At 43.0% G+C, this 24,694-nt stretch overlaps 1 protein-coding gene across 1 annotated transcript in view; it reads right to left on the bottom strand.

The window, feature by feature from the left end:
- ISM1 (isthmin 1) overlaps positions 1-24,694 on the bottom strand; it is a 197,948-nt gene that overhangs the window by 18,220 nt on the left and 155,034 nt on the right. The window contains exons 3-5 of the mRNA XM_086927722.1: positions 24,362-24,626; positions 15,888-16,031; positions 2,018-2,107 (exon numbers count right to left, since the gene is read on the bottom strand). Of these exons, the coding sequence (XP_086783848.1) occupies positions 2,018-2,107; positions 15,888-16,031; positions 24,362-24,626 (499 nt within the window). The remainder of the gene's footprint in view (positions 1-2,017; positions 2,108-15,887; positions 16,032-24,361; positions 24,627-24,694) is intronic.

Genomic DNA, 24,694 nt, shown 5'->3' with positions numbered 1-24,694 from the left:
CAGTGTTAAACCAGTTTGCCATATATGGCGTACTTCACGTACAAACATTCAATTCATTCTCCTACAGTCAGTCTCCTTTCCTTGAAAACGTCACCGAAAATGATGAAACGAACAGGCTGGCTGTGTGCGTGTGACGTAAGAGGATCACACACACACAAAAAAACCACACACAGCAGAACAAATGCATTTTTATGCCAGTATTAAGGGGCGGGTCAAATGACCAACCACCAAATGAAATGCCGCGCTAATTCCTATTTCACATTTATACAACACCCTGCGAGCACACCAAAATAATCATGGATCACACAAATATACAGATTGCCACTCGGGTACGTTCACAATCCACTATATGTTGATGATTGACACACTCAGCGATGTAAGAGATCACACATTATTGTTACAAGTGACGCCAATAAACGTAGTCTCGCGGGCACGCGCACGCATGCACGCACAGTCGCACACACACTTGGCGGAAGTGAGTCATCCCACTGCTGGAGATGAAACAGTCAATAAAACAACTGATCCCGTTTGATGTGTGCAAAGTGAGAGGAGGCAGGTTTGCTTAGTTCAAGTGCTGTTCCAGTCCCTGCAGTGACAACTGGCAGCGCGCTTTCATCATCCTTATCAAATATTTGCAAAGGTCAAAAGGAGACGTAAACTGGAAGCCCCCCAGTGGGGTTATCAGTTGTCTGATATTCTGAGCTCTCCATCTTCTGATCCAAATCCAGGGGAGTCCGTCAGTTCTTGGCTCCCTTGAGTAGGAGGTTAAAGTGTGGCGTAAATAAAACAAATGTCAAGGAGTCCACACAATGGAAGTGATATCGAACAGGAGACCAAAGCTGGGCAGGGGCTCATGAAATCCCCATCATCAATCAGCACGGTGACATCAACTTTGTTGTCCAACCTTTCAAAGCATCAGCGAAAAATGTTCTAGTAGTGAGTAAACCGTGCGCCTAACCTAAGCACAGAGGTCACCAAGGACAGGCAAGTACTTTTCCAACAAAAGCAGACTTGGAGAGAAATTGAACAAAACATGCAAGTAAAATGAACAGAGTTAGAAATAAGTGGTGAAAATACCTCTGATCATATGTGACCAGCATTCACTTTCAAAGACTTACATCTGCTGAAATATGGGACATTGCCTATATAGGCGACCTGCAGCAGCTAATGTCCCCAAAACTTAATTGTGGCCATCCACAGAATTCAAAATGAAAGACATATTGAAGGTAATTCCATGTTCAAGGAAATTGGGCCTTAGCGATAATGAGTGTGTCCTTCCCGTGGTTATCAAACCCCTATATTCATACGCCCCAGAATTCTGCGCCTCAATTATTGCCAGCCTAACCTCGCCCTCGCCCGTTGGTACCCTGAAGCCCAGATGACTCGTCTCATATGAAAAGAAGACCTTAATGCAACTGTATGAGGGACATTTCTTGGAAGGTGTATGGTATGTTCATTTTACTTTGGAACTAAGGGTCATTTAGGAGGTAGAGAAAGACTTTATCATCCCTCTGTTTGAGTTACTATGTTTGTCCCGGTGCTAACCACGGAGCAAGTGGGATGAAAGCCAAATAAATACACTCCTGCATGAACAGAGCCTGAACTTACCCTTAATTACAGTGCACACACACATATATATATGGTTGAGATAGAGTCCTGTGGTCTTATTTCTGCCGTAGTAGGCAGTACTTTCCCGGACTTTCCATAAGGAACTTTTAGAAAGTTCTAAAGAACTCAATAATTTACACAGAAAAATAGCGCAGGCCTTTTTAGCATGCGTTTTTCAAGCATTGATCACACATGTTCATAGTAAACATTCCAGAGGTGTACATGGGCTTTTTACGCCCAAGGCCACTAAACCAGGTACTGTTGAACAAATCATCTGTGTTTTTTTTTAATGTAGGTGGATTTAGGGTTGCTAGTGCTTTTGGTGTAGGAGTCTGAAGTGTCTGGAGTCCCCATACTGTAGCCAAATCATTATTTTATAATTGAGCAATTCCAAATGGCAATAACTTACCAAGTCCAAAGAGTTTTGTGGCGTTGAAGCTTTCAGTACCTGCCAGCAGGCTCACTTCTGTAGCAGCAGTTCTAAAGGTGTCTTCAATCCCTAGGATACAAATTGTAAAGCATATTGAGATTATAATAAAGGAGGACAAGAAACTGATGACGACATAGAAAATCAATAGAAAAAAATTAGAAAAAAATATGTTTCCAAAAGTTTTCTTCCACTGTCCTGTTTCATATTCAACTCAGTGATGGCAACGAGGAAAGTGGCGGAACCTACCTTGCCTTTTGTTCTACGTTTTTCCTCTAGTGAATCTGACAAACTGTGAATACACTTCAAATGCTCCACATTATTTGCTTAACTGTTTGCTGTAAAACTCCATACTGATTGTGGGACATTTTGTGACTACTGTACTAAAATCGGTGCCTGAGTCTCTGACTAGATCTGTGAGTCAGTGAGAGAGAGAGTTAGAGTTGTTCTGTGAGTGGGTACACGAGTGCTGAGTGGGTTCTGCTTGTGCTATTTTCTGCTCACCTTTATTTTTCCTCTCTGCATGTTTCGGACATTTATTTAGCCTCTTTCTGCTTGTTTCTGATATCTACTTTTCCTCTTTCTGCTCATTTATGAGATTTTGCCTTTTTCTGACCTTTATCTTGCCTCTTTGTGCTCTTTGCTGACCTTTATTCTACCTCTTGCTGCTTGTTTCTGAACTCTAGTCTGCCTCTTTCTGCTCATTTCTCACCTTTAGTTTGCCTCTTTCTGCTAGTTTCTGAACTTTATTCTGCCTCTTTCTGCTCATTTCTTACTTTTATCTTGCCTTTCTGCTAGTTTCTGACCTTTATTCTGCCTCTTTCTTCTCATCATCATCATCTTTATCCGATCATGTTAAGAATGACCATAAAAGCACATATAAATAGATCAATAAAAAGATATTACAAAATATTATCCTTTAAAATTACAAATATTTCTTCACAGTCCTGGAATAAGATGAAAATGCGTAAAAAAGACATTTCATATCACAGGCCTAGTTAAATTTTGATTATTGATCATACTCAGTTGGACAAATGTTATCCCCTTCCTTTTCCTCATGCAAGCCCATAAGAATGTTGCCACAGAGTAGCAAACCACAGGGTCGGACAATGTTTTTAGAAAAAATAGTGCTACCCGACAATGCTTAAAGCCCATTTTTTTAAAAACTGGTTTCAGATAGGCGTTCCTTTCGCTCTCATAGAGCCTGCAGAATAAAATCAAGTGCAGTTCAGTTAGGAAGTGTGATAATATCTTACTACTCATCAAGGGTTAAAGGGAGGTTCCAAATGCTTGGGCCCACCCTTTGTGCCAGGTTTGCGGTACTTTTGTAACGTAAACCCAGGGTAAAGTGTTGTGATGGTATTTACTTATTTACTTTCCGCCCAAAATTAGGATTTGCATTGAAAAATTGGACAAATTAACACCAAGTAGAGCTATCTGCTTATACTTTGCATCATGGGGTCACTCCAGGGGTGGTACATGGGTGTTCCTCTAAACCCACGGGTGGTTGCAAACACAAATTCCTATCTACTAACATTAGTAAGCAGGGATTGGCGCCAAAAAAATATGCCTCCAGGATGAACGCATAACTGTGGAGCAAGTTTTAAAACTCTCCTAATTTTTCCCAACATTGCTTAAGTGCTGCCCTGTGCAGCATGATGGTGCAAGGGTGTGTGCTTTGGCACATGGTTTTCTTAAGAGAACCTGTGTAGGTAGAGAGGAAAACATAGTCACATTTAACCCGTTTACCGCGGCGGAATGTCCGCCGCGGTGCGGGCTTTCCACGCAGTGTGCGGGGCTGCGCCGGCCAATGGTCGTGCGCAGCACCCCAGAGGTAGTGCACGCAACGGGTTAAAATATGTGGTGCTGTTCAACTTCGGTTGCTGCGCTGCATTGCATGAACAGTTAGTAAATGTGCTTTTTGGTATGGGTTTTTGAGATGTATACAGATATAGAGCCCAGAGGCCTATTACGTATATAGTGGGGTTCTGGTTTCTACAGATTTCCTATCCCTGAGCCACGGCAGACATTATTAACACATTTCCATGCATTCAAAGCCATTTCAGTGCTAAGAAACATTGCAACATTAATTTTGAGCCTCCCATGCTCATATTAAAGCGTATATTTTAAAGTCTACTCTTGCCTTTCTCTTACTCACAAAGGTAATCACCTTGAATTGAAGGAATCTGAACTTCTGTATATACAATTTTACTCCTATCAATACGTGTTTCAGTGGTCAATGATCTATATATTGAAATGCGTAATAAACAGAATACCTTACAGTGTTATGTTAGGATTCCCTTACAGGTCATTAAGCCCAGAGCCTGCCAAGTACTTGGAAATAACAGCCTTTTAAAAACCAAAGAAAGCATATTTTGAAAAGAAAACATTTGGAGAACCAAATAAGTGCTGGTAAAAGAACTCCACATAAATAGTTTAAGGCAATATCAGTCACTCCTTCCAAAAGAGTGCCAAAATGAGTCAATATTTACTAGCGGAAGTGATACATAGAATGGGCACCCATAATATAGATGTGCTTGGAAAATGCACACGTATGAACTCTTGCACACAAGGATATTCAGTATGTGAGTGATGCAGCCCAGGTTCAAAATTCAACCTACTCCTCCTTGGTGAGCAGTATGGTACCCAAGTGGTCACATGCAGAAAATAAAGCTTTCGAATTCTAGTTTTATTGAAAGGCCCGAGTTCCATGCACTGAGTCAATGTTTGGTTTCTGCAGCCATCATTTGGTCTCCTTTGGATACTCCAGGTAAGTGATCACCCATATTCTTTCCTTCTACCCTTCACACTTTCAAATCTTTTCACAGATACCACAGTGTACCGAAAGCAGTATGCATAGGAGACCTATGCACACATGGTACTGAACTTATATATATGTAGTAGTAAAGCTGTGCAGGAGTGCCTGTTGAGTTGCCAGCTATGCCACTTAGAAAGAAGGTGCCTGCAGAGGTTTATTTTTATCCGATTTAAGCAGAGAATCAAAGTCTGTATTCATTCCACTGAACTATTACTCATCGTTCAAAATGAATGGCATAATGTAGCACCACAACCACAAAATGAGCCCCAGTGCCTTTTCAAGGGTTTAAAGTGCCCTATAAATGTAATAGCTAAACAATACACTTGTTCATGTGGGAGGGAAGTGCTGCAGACCAGTTAGCTTTATGCACAACTCGGCTTTTAACTAGCATGTACTTTGTGTTATGTTATTACAGCATCTGTATAGTGTCCATTTTCTCAAGAAGCCAGTGCATGGTTTAGTGGGGGAGACAGCGGACGGGCAGTAATCATCGTAATGTATTCCAAAATCAGCACAGGACCAGTCCAGAAGGCTTTGTTGAAGCTGGCCGACCCGGCATTCACCAGACATAGCTGCCAAGTTGGCTTACGTGGAACAATTTCATGTTTACAGAATATGCTTCTGTGCGATGTTTCCAGGAGTACGTGTGAGACTTGAGTGATAGTATTGTGAGCAAAGCAATTCTCTGAATAATAAGGTCAATCTAAGAAAATATCCCTTTTGTGTAATAAAAATAACCTGGAAATCAGTCACAATTCACTAAATGTGTCTATGTAAGGTGTCTAACCAACAGTAGCAGCTGCTACCGGTCCCGGATTATGTGCCTGGAGTGGAGGTAGGGGGGGAAGGGGGAGGATTTTGGGGCAAAACGGACGACCGCAGCCTCTCCGCTGTCCTCTGTCATCTTCCTTCTTCCTGCAGTACCAGCCGGTAACAGGAAGCACCCGGGCTCCCAAGCTCCCCTAAGCCAATCACAATGCTGCAACGCTGTGTAATGCAGCCTGGTAGGGTGGATGCAAAGAGCGCTGGCCAAGCAGTCCTGCGCTCTTAAGGAGTGTAAACGACCCCTACCTGCTCTGACCAGCCCCGACCTAAGAGCCACTGACTGCAATAGGAAAACGAAAATGATAAAAACGATAGTTATTATTTTATTTTTCCTTTTGTTCAGCGAGGCGACGTCTTAGCGGAGGAGCCGTCACAGTTAACCAACCTCCTACATTTTACTATTATGATCTTTGGGAAAACCTGATGGCAACATAAAAAATGGGCCTTATTTAAGGTTTGTCAGGCTTTCCACTAAAGGCGGATGAAATTACTTTTACCACCCTGGCGGATAACGATCTGCCACAGAAATCTCTGCCTGCCTGAAGCAGACCTCTGTGGCTTCAGAGGAAATACCACCACAGTGTCTAATCTGGACAGGGCTGTAGCTTTGTTGAGTTTCTGCCATGTTTTATGTTGCTATTAACCAAAAATTGTTGTCTTTTAAAAAATTACTCCCAAATCGGGGATTTGTTTTTGAAAATCAAAAAACTCTAGGCCCTGACACCCTGGGAGTTTTCTCCCAGGAGCTTAAGATAATTATATCCAGATATCCTAAGTAAGCGCATATTGCTTTTAAGCTCTATTTTACAGTTTATTCTTTAAAAATGTCTATCTCAAGATCTACTTACTGGATTTTTATTGTATCGGTCCGGTTTTATTTATTAAATTAAGATATATTTTGTTTTTGAATCTTTTGTTTGGGGTTGTCACTATTTTACTGTTTGACGTGTTGCACAAATACTTTACTCATTCCCTCCATGTTAAGCCTGACTGCTCCGTGCCAAGCTACCTGAGGGTGGGTACAGGCTAATTGTGGGTTTGCAGATGACGCCACAATAAGGGAGTTGAATAGCACGATTCCCCTGAGGTAGAGGGGATCCTTTAAGGAGAAGCAGTATTTCATTTCTATCCTTGGGGCTATGACTTTCAAAGCCACAGGCTCTTTACAAACCTCTATGTCTTGGTCCAGAATACTGGGTAATATTGTCTGGAATCTGGTCCTCTTCTGGTCCGGTAGCAGGAAACATGCATCTGATTGTTGCTCCTCAAGTTGTACTCCATATGCATTTGCTGCTTCTCCTAATGACTGTGTTATAGTCGTGATGTCATCTGGTGGTGATAGCTTGGATGAATAGGATTCTATCCTATTGCCTGGGGAGGTGGCATAGATATCTTGCCACTTGTGAATGTTCTGGTATCTGATCTTTGAATTTCAAGAATTCATCCTCAATTTGCTACTGTGACTCTAAAGTCAGTGGGGTTTTTAGTCCTCTCTCTTTTCTTGTGATTGTCTGTGCTGTTTCAAGAGGATTCAATTCTCTTGAAGAGATTCATAGAACTCTCTTTTTTCCTTGATCAGGGAATCCATTTCTGCCTCCAGGCACCTTCTCTTTCTTTTGACCGCAAGTGTTTTTTTGGTCGGCATCAACCTCCACATCCTCCTCTCTTTTTTTCTCTCGTTATGTCAAGGTCAAAAGGATTGTTGGTTTTGAAGTAGATTCATTTGCTCCATTTGGGTCGCCGCACTTCTGTGATGGTGTTGAGGTGTTTTTTAAAGTCAGTGTCGAAACAGTTCTTATGTACCCACAGGTAATGAATAGATGTTGTGAGACCGCTTGTATTGTATGTACATGTCTGAATGTATGTGTTGTCTGTGTTTATGTTTTCTGTGCATACATATCTGCTTGTAGTGTTGGCGGGGCTGTTCATAGTGTTTTTGTTCTGTGCATATGTACTAGGAAAAGTAGTACTATTTACCTTGTATGGGCAAGTTTTAGGTCGAAGCCTACCAGACAGCGCAGCTGTCTGGTATGCCAACGACATCTTGGGCACATTCGTAAAGCTTCCCTGTGAATTCATTCCGCCCATTGTTTACCATTGTCTTTCTGGTTTGTAACTCACATTGGCTTGCTTTCAATTTGCTGGCTCTATTTGTTTGAGGCTGTCCTGTTCAAGTTCGTCCCTTCCCTTGACCAAACCCTATTTACTGTATTTGTCCACCAGTGCTCGATTTTTGTAAACAGGCCTTTAAATCTTGTTCTTGTCTTGTCAAATTTGCTATGCATTCAATGACCGAGGTCAAATGTCATGCTACCAGGGAGCTTGGTATTTACTTTTCTTTCTAGGACTTCAAAGTGAGAGGATTTATGTGACAATCATGCTGGTTCCGGGTAGTGCCTGGGCAAGGCTGTACAATGTTATTTTTTTCTCGCTCACAACAAAATGTAAATGTTTGTAAATGAACTGTGCAGATATTTCAGAATAAGAAAAGCCCAAATGAAGCACATTTTTTGGTATTCTGAAGTGTGGTGGAATCATTTTAAAATGTCAAAAAAATCAATACACTAGGTGATGACATTTCCACACATTATTTGTGTGCTGTATACTTTTTATCTGTGAAACTGTATGTCTGTGTAAATGTAATGGTGATTTCAATTGATGATGTGTTGTCTGTAATGGAAGTGTACTATCACACCATGCATATTCCACTCCATTGTAATCTGCATCATTTCTCTGCACTCTACTCTGCACCACTCCACTTTACACCACACCACTGCACTCTGTGCCACTGCACTCTACTCTGCGCTACTCCATTCTACGTCACTGCACTCTATGCCTCTCTACTCTATGCCAATGCATTCTATGCCATTCTACTCTACAGTGACACCAGTCTAGGCTACTCCACTCTACTTTACACAACGCCACTCTACTCTACATCACTCCACTCTGTCAATCTGCAGCACTTCACTTTATGCCAATACACTCTGTGCAAATGCACTCTACTCTGTACCACTCCACTCTATGCCAATGGCCTGCACAGCACTCAAATCTACTCCACTTTACACCCCTGCACTCTTTGCCAATCCACTGTATGCCACTCTAATGTACTCACCTGCACTCTATGCCACTGTACTCTACACCACTTTACACCATTACTCTGTGCTACTCTACACCACTGCAATCTACCCTGCACTAATCCACTCAATGCACCTCACTCTAACCTGCACAACTCCATTCTATGCCACTTCACTTCACTCTACTCTGAAGCAATCTACTCTGCACCACAGCACTCTACGCTACTGCACTCTATGCCACTGCACTCTATTCAGCACCACTGCACTTTACGCCACTCTATTAACGCTGAACTCTATGACTCTACTCTGCAATACTGCACTCTCCACCACTGACCTCTACTCTGCACTAGGGCACTCTATGCCATTGAACTCTGCAGCACTCCAGTCTACGCCCCTGCACTCTATACCACTCCAAATCACTGTACTCTATGCCACACACTCTACACCACTCTACGCCACTGCACTGTAAGATACTCTGCACCACTCTATGCCACTGCACTCTATGCCAGTTTACTTTGCACCACTGCAATAAGCGTCACTGTATCCTTTGGCCACTGCACTTTATGCCCCCCTACTCTGCACCACTCCACTCTATGCCAATGCACTCTACTACACACCACTCTAATCTACGCCACTGAATTCTATGCCGATGCACTCTATGCAACTATACTCTGCAATACTACGCTATGCGTCCTACTCCAGTCCACTCTACTCTACAGCACTCCATTGTAAGCCACTCCATGCCATTGATCTCTTTACACCACTCTACAACACTGCACTCTACGCCACACTACTCTGCAGTACTGCATTCTTCGCCAATGCACTCTACTGTGCACCGCTGCACTCTATGCCACTGTACTCTATGCCACCCTACACCACTGCCCTCCACTACATTCTACGACGCATTGTACACTGCTGAATTCAATGCGGCTGCACTCTATGCCACTATGCTCTGCAATAGTCCAGGGCAATGCACTCTACGCCACTCCACTATACACCACACTGTGGGACTCCACTCTATGCCACTCAAATACATGGCACTCTAAGCCACTCCACTCTACGATGCTGCGTACAACACCACTCTCCTCTACGTCACTAACTTTTCGCCTTACTTAATAGCAGTCACACTGGTGTTGAACATGGCTAAAACACATTGGCAAAGCCAAAAGCTCTCACATGGGTGAGGCATATTGGCTCAGCAAATGCTGGTTAATACAGCAATTACTACAAGCTTTTAGCGCTCCCAATTCGGGGAGCTATAGAAAGAGAAGCATGGGGACAACAAATTGCCAATAATTGCACAATTTGGTGTACTGGGTAGCCCCTGGTGACAACTTGCACACTAGATGACATCTGGTGCCAGTGGTGCGCAGAAATGTCTTCTTATTTTTTTCAACTGAGGAGACTTCTTCTCATTGTTTCTTTGGCTCGTTGGAGAGTGGATGAATGCAAATCTCTGCTATTGTAGGCTCCAAGTGTGATTACTATAGCAGACAATATTCCGGCATTATGACTAACTGCATAGTTCACTGCACTCTGTATGGCAAACTCCCAAATGTATTGCCAATAAATTAATCAAAGACATTCCAACAAGAAGGTTTTGATGCTGCCGAAAGCAATTGCTAATTTCATGGGGTAGCTCCTAGACAGATGTCGGGCAGTTCTTACCTTTTTGTTTATTCCTTCTTGATTGGTCTAGCCATAGTCTTTGTCTTCCGATGCCAGGTAGATTGGAGTTGGGAGTCTCAAATGAAGGAGAGTCTATCCCAAACTACACAAACTGTTGGAGGTAGCTCTTGCAGTAAAAATGAGACAGGAAAGCGTAGGGGGAATTTCCATGAGCTTCAAAAGAGCCTTATGTAACCTTTCCTCCACACCCTAAAGACTGGTTCCCTACAAAGGATCCCCGGAATGTCCTGGAGGAGCCCTACAATTCACATCTCTCTCTCTGGGGCTCCCTCCACCAGTCATCTTAGATGCCATTTGGAGTTACAAAACCAAATGGGATTCTTGTGTGGTCAAAGTCTTGTGTAACAGACAAACCCCATGCACAACCTCTAATACCAAAAGTAACACATACACACACATCATATGTGCCTCAAATGCAGGGACACTGGAATTATGAGGCACGGGAGGGCCAAATTATGCGGCATTCTTGAGTTAACAGTAAGAAAAGGCAAATTATGCGACATATTGAAGAACATTTTGCGATAGTATTACTTCTTATTTAGTCATTTTTACACTTATTTTTTTCAATAGCTCTTTAATATAGAAGTTCAACAAAAGCACCGTTATACAATGGAGTACATGTATCAAGGCAAATTGCAACATCTGTTAATATATCAAGGCAGCTGGATATCAAGCATTTATAATTTATGAGAATTCCAAGCCATAAATATGACCAAAACAAACAACATAAGTCATTTATTTATTTATTTTTACAATTTGTAAAGCGCGACTTATACCCGTAGGTGTCTTGGTGGCATATTCCAGTATGATGTAAGCCCTGTATCCCAAAAACAGATCTCATTACAATTTGTTTTGCCTCCCTCAGCTACATTGCCACAGTAAAGTTTCAGCATGTCGCATTATGAGTTAAGGCAAGTGATATTGTGGTGTCATTTCCCTTTCCTATTTACAGTGGCATCTCATCCGACTTAGCCAGTAGTGCCAATAATAATGTGTCACAATCCGTAGTGGGTGTCCCCTTCCCATTGCTGGTGCGCATGTGTTAGGATGGTGATTTCCCCGGTGGCCATTTTTACACTTGTTAACACTGTCACATTAGTTGCACCGCATAGGTATCCATCACAAATAGGAAGCCCTCGAGTCTGAGAAACCAAAGGTCTGTCACCAGGATTGACCTAACCGCATAGGAGTATCCCTTTAAATGGACAAAATCCCTCGCCCACCAAAGGTGGCATCATCATGGAGATTCTCCTCGTTCTGTGATACCCAGTCACAACACAGACTACAACCCCCCTCACTGAGAGGGAGGAGCTCAGGGATGTTTTTGTGTGGCGGAAGGTATACTAAATACCACAACGATGAGCTCAAGGTCAGTGGGGACAGCAGCGCTAAATAAAACTAGCTCCATGGTATGTAAAATCCCTTTATTTGTACATCCCGGGGACAGGATTAACAGCAGGGTACTTACGGGAAGAGCATATACCCTTGTATATGCAGTTAGTGTCATGAAATGGTCGACTTGTTTCAGCCTAGTCACCCTCACGTAGAGGTGTAGTGGCTTTCTTCAGGACCAACTAATGCTGCTGCTCTAGAGAGCGTGGGTTATCAAATGTGAAAAGGGAACAGTAAATTATACAAAACCATCCAGTGATCCTCAATTCATCTTGGTTTTGGGGATTCACTGGTGGTCCCCATTTGGGTCGGGAGAGAAGCCTCACCTCAACCTTGCATGTGGCTCAGCAAGTTCACCATCCTAATCTGCGGTGACCAGGTCTCTTTAGCCACATCCCGATGGGTGGTGAACACAATTAAAAGAACAGTGCCCTTGGTGTGTCTTGACAGACCACACAGCTCCACCCTCAGTGACACAAGACATTTTCCACGCACTTGCATATGATTATCATACGTGCTGAGGTTAAAGTAAAAAACCTAAAGAACTTGCTATGATTAACTCAGGGCAGGGGCATACGGTCTATAGAGGTATACTGGGAACATTCTCCATTCCTACAGAATTATTGTAAAATATTGATTTTTAAGAGCAATGAGAAGACTTGTGCCATTTGTGCAACACAGCCAAGGCGGTGGTCAATAGGAGAGAGGTTGATGACCGTTATCTGCAGCAATGAGCCACTTCAAACACAGTAGGATATTTAGAGCAGACCGCAAAGTGAGTAGCTGAACAAGTCCCTACACACTGCAGTTAAACAGTAATAAATACAAAGTAGGTGACTAAGGGAAAAGTCTGCAAAAAACCATTACTGTGAAAGTTGGGCAGCAAAGGGTGTAGGTGCTGCATTAACAACTGTCCTGAGATAAACGACTCCCAGAAGAGGTGAACTAGCTAAGAGGACTCCCCAGACAGACCAGTGAGTCTGAAGGGCAAGCCCCAGTGCGTACCATTCTTTTGACAACTACCCCATTCACAGCACACCCCAACCCCACCTGTCTCTGCTTAGAGGTAGTGTATCTTTATCAGGATGAGGTTAGTGTGGAGGTGGTCCAGTATGATGGCCCTGTGAGAGGATGTGATAAGTCCATATCTTCTGAGCACCTGAGTCAGCAGGTACTCCATGCTCTCCTTGTCCTGATAGCAGGTTAAGTCTGGTGCAGAGCATGATGCATATGAGCATCTGTGCTGAGGTGAAGACAATATCCTAAACTTCTTATATATATTATGCTATCTGCTGCAATATCCTAGTGCACTGGGATCTCAGAAGAGGGTGTTCTGAGGCTCTTCTCGAGCCACATCAACAACATTGTGGAGGGAAGGCATGCAGGAAACCCACACGCTTGGACATCTACTGGCAGACCTTTAGGTGACACCACCACAGACATGCACAGTGACCTGTAGACATTGGATTGGCCTCCAGGGAGGCTCTACTGGAGGCTCAAATAGACTGTCATTGACAGCAAAAACACATGATGATGGCTGTAGAAATCAATCATAAGAATATGTGATGTTATGTTATGTTACGTTCATTTCTATAGCGCACGACTCACCCGGGGTCATCTCGGCGCTCGCCTAGAAATTTAACCTGAGAGCTGAAATCAGGACACAAATTAAAATAAGAATACTTTTAGTTGTTTCCTAAAGGTGTTGTATATTGAGATTTTGTGTAGGGGCACCGGTAGCTTATTCCAGTATCTTTGAGCCAGATACGAGAATGCTTTTCCCTCGGTGCGACTCAAACTTATACGTGGCACCAGTAGAAGGCCAAGTGAGCTGGATCTAAGAATTCTGTTAGGTATATGTTTAATGAGTTTCTTTTGAAGATAGTAGGGGCCTCTGCCATTCAGCGCATTGTAGGTGAGACAACAGATTTTTAAAAATGATCTCTTTCTTACCGGTAGCCAATGCAGCTCTCTCCGCAAAGGAGCGGAGGGGGAGCCTGCTTGGCGGTTCAGTATCATTCTGGCTGCCGTGAGAGGAGCCGAGGGGGAGCCTGCTTGGCGGTTCAGTATCATTCTGGCTGCCGTGAGAGGAGCCGAGGGGGAGCCTGCTGGGCGGTTCAGTATCATTCTGGCTGCCGTGTTCTGAATCACTTGCATTTTATTTAGCGGGGTCTCTCCCACTTCTGCCAACAGAGCATTGCCGTAGTCTAATCGGCTAATGACCATTGCTTTGACTAAGGTTCTACGATGATTCGTGGGCATGTAAGGAAGAATTTTATGGAGTAGACGCAAATTACAATAGCAGGAGCTGGTAGTGGCAGCAATGTGGTTTTTCATGGTTAGTGATTGATCTAATTTTAGGCCTCGATTTTTAACACTGTTTGGGAACAGGAGCTGCTCCCAATTGTGAGGGCTACCATTCATCCGACCAACTAGCTGCAGCTTTTCTCATTAGCATAACCTTGGTTTTTCCGGGATTCAACTGGAGACAATTCTGCGTCATCCAGCTAGAGATTACAAGCATCCCTCTGGAGAACCGCAATTTCTCTGCACCTATATCAGGACCAATAGTGAACATAAGCGGAGTTCACATAGCACACTTAGCTATTTTTAATGACACTTCTTTTTTTACACCGAAGTCTACCTAATTGGGCATAGGTGTTACACATTTTTATTAGGGTTCAAGCACTCAAGAATAAAAACTTGCAGTGAGTAGTGTTGGCCCTTTTTAAATTCAATTATTTGATCGCCTTGAACACATAAAAGAAAAACAACCCGCTCCACTGTAATCAGGTGTCGCAGCACACCCTATAGGCACTCGGCCTATGGGGTGGGACCCCGATGATGAAGCATGTCACCAACTAGGTTGGTGAGTGAGGGGTCTTCTACAAGGATATGCATTATCCACTGACAGGTTGGGACAGACTGTGCTAAATTGAGCACGTTAACCCACTGTGAGAGAATCTCTTTTCTCCATTTTTTGAGGGGTAACTCCTCCATTGTTTTTGTAACATAAGCGGAGTATCATCAGTATATAAGATGATCTGAAAGCCTAGCTGTTCTGCAATTTTTGCCAACGGAGCCATATAAATGTTAAATAAAGTCGGGCTTAGGCAGGAGCCCTGGGGGGATGAGTGCCCACTCTCAGTCTCGGCAAAACTTGAAAATGTGGAGTTTGACAGCCCAGGCTTAACATGAATATTCCTTTGCAAATAACTCAGTGCCGCGGCATTTCCAGAGCCGTGATTTTGTTTATGTGCTCCCAAGACAGAGAAAGGGACTCGAAAAACATAAAAGCGTCATCAGCAGACCCTTCAGAATAAGCTGTCTAGAACCATTGGAGATTCAATAATTATTAATTTGGAGATAAAGTGAATTGACGATTTTGCATTTCCCTTAAAACCTGCCTCTTGTATTATCTTCAGTACTAAAAGCTCGTCTTCATGTGGTGAGCAGGTAGATTGTTTCACTGTTAGAATGGGTTAGTTTGTTGTGCCACTGCAAGCTCTCTATAGTGATATGGCTAACTCAAGGCCAACTCAAAATGTGTTTTTTTTTATAATTATCTGCATTGGAAAACCGCATTTAAAGATGGGACTTGTTTATTCATATAACTGTAGTAAAGTTGAATGGCCAAGATGTGCAGAGAGAGAGGCAGGGTGTCAGAGTCCTTCTCTGCTCCCAGGAAGCACACCACAGTTACACAGCAGACGCTTGCTGGTGCTCAGCAGCCACTGTCTGCTGATGAACTCAATGATTGAGCCGTTGAGTGATGCATGCGGCCGACTACATTGCCAATTGCCACTGCAAAATGTAAACCTGGGCAAACCTCCTGTGGACTGAAGCAAATTGTTAAAGACACTTCAAACAAGCACTGGGCGAAGGGAGGTTACCCAAAACCCCACACTGTATGTATGTATTGTTTGTGTTAATGATATGAATAGACAACAGATGAAGCGATCTGCAGCCAGACCTAAAAATTAGCTTAGATTGTGACTCAATTTTAAGAATTGTTTTTCGATGCAATGAATTAAATATTATTTTCTGTACTTACCTGGACAGTTTGGCAGGTCACATGTCCTGGACTCCGTGGCTGTGCAAGCGTATCCGCAGGATCTTGTACGCTTCTGGGTACCACTTCCACAGGACACACTGCACATGGACCACTGGCTCCAGTCTCCCTCGCCATCCATATAATCTGTGCCCAATAAAGGGGATGGGGAGGAGAGAAAGGAAGCACACTGTTATGAACCAGAAATGGAAAAAAATCAAATTCCTCAACTTAAGTCTTAAATGTATTTAATCTTTTTAGTATGAAGACAGGTTTCATGAAATTATGCATGCGATTGCAGACACATAAAACATTTGTAGCTATAATCAGGTTGAAACATTGAAGAGTAAAGTATCTAAAACGCTGAGAAAAAAATGTATTGGTCAGCGCTGCATCAAAGGCCACATTTTTGCCAGACCATTAAACAAACCTGCGGAAGCATCTCAAGGATTGCAATTAACTTGTTTGCCAGATAATTTTAATAGAAGCAAGCAGATTTTTCTCACAGCGATTTGTAATTATGAAAACATTGTTAAAGTACTGTAGCTGTAATAGAACTACGAGAGTGGTATCAGTTAATTATTTTTTTAAAATATTTTGACACTAGTAGTAGTAGTAAAAACGTTATTTCAACCATAAAAATACTGGTATAAAAAGCAAAATGCACAGCTTAGCGGCAATATACCATCTTCTAGTGTTACATTATCTGGAACCACAAATTGCAGATATAGGAATGCATTAAAAAACAAATCCAAATGACACTCGAATAGGTACATAATGGCATAGCACCATATGGCCATTAAGTGCATAGAATCGTAGTTCAACTAAATGCACGCTGGAGTAAAAGGAGAGGCATAGGGTCTAGAGAAGTAAGGAGTAGTACAGACGAGGTAAGACAAATAAAAATACTGTTGCAGTATGGCATTTTTGGGCAGTCTCGAAGGTATGCCAACTTAGTAGATGGCATTACTTTGTTTAGGCGATAAGTGCCATGAGAGTTTTAGGCAAACAGTATCATTAAAAAGTACACCTAGAAATAACATTACATTCTCGAGATACAGTTGTTAAGATTCCATTTAAAAAATATACCTCATTGCAATTAATCATGAATTCTAGACATTGACATTGTTTGTGTGAGGCAATGAGAAGTGACTATCACTTTAGCTCGAAGAGTGCTGAGACTAGCAGAGGTATGTAAAGTGCAGATGCAAGGAATAGAACCAAAGAGAAAAAAAGAAAAAACAAGGCACCTCACAGAGTAAAAATATAGAGGGGGACGTATCCCACAGCTTTACCTCTGGGTTTATTCTACCTTTCTTCGTGTAATCCACATCCTGACTAGGAATTTTGCAATGGCACAGAAATATAGGGGGCTAGGGTCAGTTCTTAGTATTTTAAGGGCCACATTGTGTTGACGGGTGCTCAGCTGCCTGCATACTGGCTTAATCCAAGTGATCGAGAGCGAGTGTAAACTGCACAAGAGAATAAGACATGTGCCATGGTTTCGTTAGTGGTTTTGCAGCCAGGGCAAAATAAATTTGTAGGTGATAATGAGGTCCATTTTTCTGTGACTGTTTTAAGTGGCAGTGATCCGACCCTGAACTGGATATTGAGTTTCCTATTCATGGGGTCTATAATGATGTCCAGATAGTGTTTGTATGCGCTAACGGGTTTGAAGTCTATAAACTCCCTTGTCAGATCCCCTCTTGTGGCATTTAGCTCATCATTGTGAGCTACCAAGTCCCAGTAGCTCCTCTTCAATTGCTATTTAGATGGAGTAAGATCCGGGCAGCAGGAGTTCCAAGCCTCCAGCAAGCCCAGGGCAGATAAAGACTTTTTAATGCTGCGAAACCATGCTATTTTGTGTGATTTATCCAGCCTGATTCCTTAAACACCTTTGCGTAAGACGCTAGTTCTGGTGTCGTGACTAATCTACTCCAGAATGAAACTGGTTATAACCTAACTGTCTTTAATTGATTTTCTGCCCACATCTAGCTTTATGGGGTATAGAGGAGTGCCAGCCGGCAATAATACTAATTTCCTTATGAACTTGTGTTCTGACCTCGTTAGATCTATAATGTTGGAAAACCCCCAAAGTTCCACTTCATATAAAGCCATGCCCATGTGTAGTCACTATTACATTCAGCACTCAACATTCAGCACCTGGATACCTTCACGGGTGACAAGCAGGGCTCTACAACCCCACCTTACATTACATTACTGTTCGGTGCTTCCTTTAGTTTATATCTTGCTGTACCAGTGGTTTTATGATACTTATGAAGTGAAAGAATTTGGAAGGTATGCTTATGCGTTGGGTTAGTGAAATAGCAAAAAGTGTACAGCACAAAGGTCTCAAATGAACAACTGACAAAAGAGACACTAACCTCACATCTTAAATTAACGTACTGGTAGGTGGAAGCCTCGCAGCTGGAAAAAGCTAAATCTCATTAAAGGGTTACATTAGTTTTGTCAATCAACCATTTTATGCTTGGAGGATCGAGCAAATAAAATGAGGAAATGTAAGTGAAATTACAACACAGTGCTTGAAGGAATACTAGGAGAACAAATTTAACTTGGATATGCAAAGCATTTCGTGTAAACTGCTGCCGCATTATTCAGTCTCAATAAATTCAAGTTTTTCACCTTTTTCAGGTCTCACCTACAGACAACTTTTAGCTGTCTGTTGGGTAAAGACCTCGTGTGAACCATACCAAAAACTTAAAGTTGGTTTTAGGCTAGTCCATTGTTTACCATTGTTCGGCTTTCTTGTCGTTTTAATTTGCTCGTTTATTTTTTCACTGGCTTACCCAACTCTTCTTGTAAGTGTCCCTTTCCTGGAGCATAGCTTCTTTACACACCTTTAAATTGGGTGACATGTATCGTTTCACTGCTTCATTTCAAGCAACTACTTTTTAATTTTCAGTTCAGCACTTCGTGTGAGTGCATGTGTTTTCTTACTCACTACCCCATGTGTTGCCTCTCCCCTCACATCCCCTCCACCCTCACCATTTATCTGTTGTTCCTACTACCCCAAACTTGCCTACGCCTGTTTGATTAATACTTTTTCAAACCTACCACCCACAAACGTCTAGTTGGCCTTCCGCTTCTGTTGCTCTCCTGTCTGACTGCACCTCTCCTCCCTGTTCCCTGATGCCACCGGTTGGTACCAATAGGCAGCTTCACTTTTTTCATTCACCCACCGGCTGCTTTACCTTTGCTCCTCCACTCCTCCTTAGCTGTTGCCCCACCCTTATTACACCAGCCCGTCTCACTTTTTTAAAAACAACGTGTTTTTCCTTTTCAGGAGTACCCTGTAGCTGCAATCTGCTGCCGGCCACTCCATTTATAAAACACTATTTGTGTACATGCATCCTAATTTTCTTATTTACTGTTCCAAGAAGTGTGTCTGCCATTTTGTATGACAGCTGCGTCATGATGCTTATATATTAGTACACTCTTTTTTTTTGCCAATGCAGAACAGTATCAGCAAAAAGTACTGGTAAGGTGAAGAGGTCAAAAGGACGAGACCTACTAGCTTTGCCAATGTTTGTTCCATTACTGGGTATAGACTTTACCCAAATGGCTCCAACAAACAACTTTTGGGTTAAAAGGAACCATGGAGTCAAACAAACTACACCATCAGCAACAACCACCACCAACATGTGTTTTGGCTTCCTTGTGTTTTATATCTGGCTAGACTTAAGAAAAAAGTTAAGCTTCATGATATTTCACCCCTTAATTCCCTGCAATATTCCCAACACTTTGATACAGCCGTGGTCATCATACTCCTGTGTTGCCTTCTCTTAATGTTAGTTCATACTCAAAATGGAACACCGATCTGAACACTGTACCCATGTTCATGAAGGCCACGTCGAACAAGACTAGAGGAAAGAGTCAGAAATCTGCACCTGTAGAACGGATTACTTGTATGGCCGAAGCAAATCTTTAACACATTCATGTTTTATTAGGTTATTTAGACAACAAGTCAATAAAAGCCTTTGCAATATTTTACATAAAATACAACTTAAAATAACATTTTGATTTATCAAACAATAATTCATTATTTAACATAAAATGTAAAAATACCAATCACATAAGATTTCCAATTGCATACTAACAATTTATATAAGCACTGATCGCTTGAACCCTACACATTTCTTTCTTTCCACAGCACTTAAAAATAAGGAAAATACCATTTTCATATTTTCTGTGCTTGAGGAGAGCAATTATCAAATGCCCCATGAACTATCCAGATTCCAAAGTGCTTAAAAAATTATTTCAAATGTTTTTCCTATCAGTTAAAGTAGTCGGACATAATGGCACTATTTTCACTAAATTACTCAGTGGTCTTCGTAGGCATCTACCTATGGACAAAATAAAATATTAGTTAACAGCCTCAACCTTAAGGCACCATTAACCCCTTCGCTGCAGCGGCAATTCCGCATGCTCGCATGCTCGTGACGGAGCCGCTCCTTTCAGCTGGAGGACCCTTCGAACATGAAGCCTCATTGTAGCCACGCACATTTAACACGTTATATATCCTAGCAAGTAAGCAGCTTTCTTACCTCTAGCATTTTGAGAATGCAAGTAGCAGACCTATCTGGCAGCAGAAGGGAATTACATTCCATTGCACCTCTCCAACAGGTTACAGAAGTTGCATTCTGCATGTACATCTATTGATTACTTTACCAAATGGTTGATGTCTGGAAGGGGCCGAAAACGGCCATAAGTCGTCTGAAAAGAGCGTCAGGAAGGATCACTCTATAAACTGCTGTTGGACAATGGCTGCCTGTTTTCCTGCCAAGCAACTGGAGCAGCTCTTGCATAAGAGAGAAACATAGCACCTCCACTCTTCAATCAAAGAGCTTAAAACCTGAAATGCTGAATGTTTTAACAGTAATGTACGAGCGGCGCTCGCATGCTCGTGACGGAGCCGCTCCGTCACTAGCCCCTACCCAGCTATACTGGGCACTGGTAATTCTGAACACAAACAGGATCTAGCTGTAATTTTTTAACCTACTTATTTTTGGAACCAAAAACAAGAAAGTTGACCCATCTTGGCGTGTGAATTTAATCATATATCTTTCATTAACATTTCAACACTTATGATAGATTTTCAACATGTCATGAAAAGGGGCTACTTAAACATTTTCCAAATACATAATTTACCCCACAGCCCTAGACAAGGCTGCTCGGAATTAATAATAATAAGAACAACAACAATAATTCACAACAAGTAGGTAAAGCCCTAAAACTAAAAAGAGGTGAACATGGAACAAGCTAAGGATCGATGCTCTTTTGCTTTGCATTATGAGGGAGACAATAATCAGCATAATGGACAAATAAATGACAAACAGAAGATGATAAAGGTGTATTACCTAAATGTGCTAGCAACTTCCAGGTAATTACGTCTTGTGCACTAAACAGGCATGGCAACCATTTTGGGAAATGGTAGAGCATGGAGAATGGTGGGGGGATAAAAGTACAACAAAATGGCTGCTTCTATATTCTTGAAATGCGAGTAACTAAATCTGTTTCCCTACTGTTAAGCAGTATTGTTAGGTGAAGTTCAAGTTTAACATTTATATAGCGCACTACTCACTCAGAGGGTCTCAAGGCGCTTGAGGGAGGGGGTAATTTACTTATCGAATATCCAAGTTTTTAGTTGTTTTCTGAAGGAGAGGTGGTTCTGTGTAAGGCGGAGGTGGGTGGGGAGAGAATTCCAGGTCTTGACTGCTAAGTAGGAAAAGGATCTTCCACCCATGGTGGATCAATGGATGCGTGGAATTGTGGCGAGGGCTTGATTTGAAGGACGTAGTTGGCGGGTGCGGGTGTAAAAGGACAGGCGCGTGTTGAGGCATTCGGGTCCTAGGTCGTAGAGGGCTTTGTGTGCGTGGGTGAGGAGACGGAACGTTATTCTCTTGTTGACGGGAAGCCAGTGGAGGTCTTTCAGGTGGCCGGAAATGTGAGCTTGGCGGGGGATGTCTAGTATGAGTCTGGCTGAGGCGTTTTGGATGCGTTGGAGTTTTTTCTGTAGTTTGGCTGTGGTTCCGGCATAAAGGGTGTTTCCGTAGTCCAGTCGGCTTGTGACCAGTGCGTGGGTGACTGTCTTTCTTGTTTCGGTGGGGATCCAGCAGAAGATTTTTTTGAGCATACGTAGGATGTTGAAGCATGATGATGAGACGGCGTTGACTTGTCTGGTCATTGAGAGGGAGGAGTCCAGGATGAAGCCCAGGTTACGTGTGTGGTCCGTAGGTATGGGTGCGTTTCCAAGGGCCGGTGGCCACCATGAGTCGTCCCAGGCGGAGGGCGATGAGCCTAAGATGAGGACTTCCGTTTTGTCCGAGTTCAGTTTTAAACGGCTGTTCTTCATCCACTCGGCTACTTCTTTCATCCCTTCGTGTAGGTTGGTTTTGGCGGTGTTTGGGTCTTTGGTGAGGGAGAGGATCAGCTGGGTGTCGTCAGCGTAGGAGATGATGTTGAGGTTGTGTTGGCGCGCGATGGATGCGAGGGGACTCATGTATACGTCGAAGAGGGTGGGACTGAGTGATGATCCTTGTGGCACGCCGCAGATGACTTCGGTGGCATCTGATCTAAAAGGTGGGAGGCAGACTCTCTGTGTTCTTCCATTGAGGAACGAGATGATTCAGTCCAATGCTTTTCCTTGTATTCCGACGTTACTGAGGCGTTGAATAAGGGTGCTATGACAGACTGTGTCGAAGGCTGCGGAGAGGTCAAGTAGGAGGAGGGCAGCTGTTTCTCCGTTGTCCAGTAGTGTTCGGATGTCGTCTGTTGCTGCGATAAGGGCGGTCTCGGTGCTGTGTTTGGCTCGGAAGCCGGACTGTGAAGGGTCGAGGGATTTGTTGGCTTCGAGAAAGGCGGCGAGCTGACTGTTGACGGCTTTCTCAATGACTTTGGCAGGGAATGGGAGGAGCGAGATGGGGCGGTAGTTCTTAAGTTCAGTGGGGTCTGCTGTGGGTTTCTTCAGAAGGGCGCTGAGTTCGGCATGTTTCCAGCTTTCCGGGAAGGTAGCGGAGTTGAGGGAGCAGTTGATGACGTCTCGGAGATGGGGTGCGATAATGGAGTCTGCTTTGTTGAAAATGTGATGGGGACATGGGTCGGTTGGCGATCCTGAGTGGATGGAGTTCATCAGGCGGATGGTGTCTTCAGTGGTGATTGGGTTCCAGGCGCAAAGGTTGTTGGAGGGGGGTTTTAGTTCGGAGGTGGGTGGGGTGGACTGGTCTCCGGACTGGTTATCAAAGCTGTTATGTATGTCAGTGATTTTGAGTGATGTCGTTAGTGCCGGCGGTGGTAGTAAGTTCCTCATTAACTCATTAAACACCTCTACTGACCAAAATGCAAAAAGGATGGTTTACTGCTTTAATATCGTGAGCCGTTAAACCCTCATTCACTAAGCCACGCGCATTATTATTAGAAATGTGGTGCTGGGCTGTAATGCTTTTAATTTTTGCACTGCACTCTCGCTTGAAGACCTTTTTTGTTTGAATGGGCACACAACTGTACCTATCCATATGGATGCCATAAATGGGCATATAATCTGCTTTGATACCAGTAGCCTCTAAAAAAGGGGTAATAGTCATATTCTTAAGAGAAAATGTACAAAGTCTTTTTTGTGTGTTACACTAGAACACTCCTATCATATGCTAATTCAGCAAATAAACGTTTGACATCTATTTAGCTATTCATAACGATGACTACTCTTTCCGAGTGCTCTTAAACTATATTGCCTCGAGGCAATGATAATGGGTCTTACAACCCATCTTTCCAGAGTAATGATACCCAAAGAGCAGCACTGTGTAGAAGAGCAGTACCCGCTTTGCATAAGGCATGCGGATGTTAACGTGAGCGCAAGGATACCAGGAACAGTTATGGTATTGGGCGGTTAAGGAGGTTTCACATAAACATCTTTCTTAAAATGAAGAGCCTTGCATGAAAACCTAAAGTGCTGCATCACCCGTGGACTTTATATATATGACTTTATATATATCAAATAAGCCAAGAACTGCCTGTAAATGATCCGATTAGACCAATCATTTTGAAAGCCCGTATTTCAGCTTATTATATTTTACACATGTGCCCTAGAAACAAAGGCTGCTACAACCTTAATTTCCAACCTTGCTTTAAAAAAAAATATGCTTCTAACTAAATGTGGATGTACACAGCCATTCATCGCCCCCTTCCTCCCCTACCTCCTCGCATCCACTCATAACCAAGACATCATATTGTTCTATTTTTCTTCAAATTGCCTTCCCATTAGTTGAGAATGGTTTGGAAACTCTGGTTTGTATTCTTGTGTAGATTAGCTTTTAAGAGCTGACTTTCTCAGTTGAAATAAAGCCACATGTTCAAAATGCTGTTTTATTTGGCGCCGTTTTCCCGATTCATCATTTTCATTTCCCCCCAAACCAGTTTAATGATCCCAAGATGGCCGTGAGAAGTCTGGAATGTGAACTCACCGTACTCTGGCGGCTCCCTGGTCTCAAAGGCGCGGTGGCTGGGTGCGTGTCGATCCCACCCACTGAGAGGGTTCAGGAAGTTGCTATCTGCGGTGGTGCCGTCATACTTGTAGTCCTGGTCTGAGCTGCTCAAGCGGGTTCGAGTAGACGACCTCTGCCACCAGTTCCTCCAGTCGGGTGATGGGATCGGCCAGCTGGGTGTCCTCTGCTCCTGCAGGTCCTTCTCTGGCTCACTGTCATGGCTGTCGACAACTTCAATGGTAACCTGTGGAATGTAAAGCATGCTGGATGATGAGCAGTGCAAAAAAAGACTCTGCAGCCCCTACAACAACC

Source organism: Lissotriton vulgaris, chromosome 6 (genome assembly GCF_964263255.1).
Source record: "Lissotriton vulgaris chromosome 6, aLisVul1.2, whole genome shotgun sequence".
Lineage (NCBI taxonomy): Eukaryota > Metazoa > Chordata > Amphibia > Caudata > Salamandridae > Lissotriton > Lissotriton vulgaris.
Note: the sequence above shows the minus strand (reverse complement) of the source record. Positions and strands in the feature narration are given on the sequence as shown.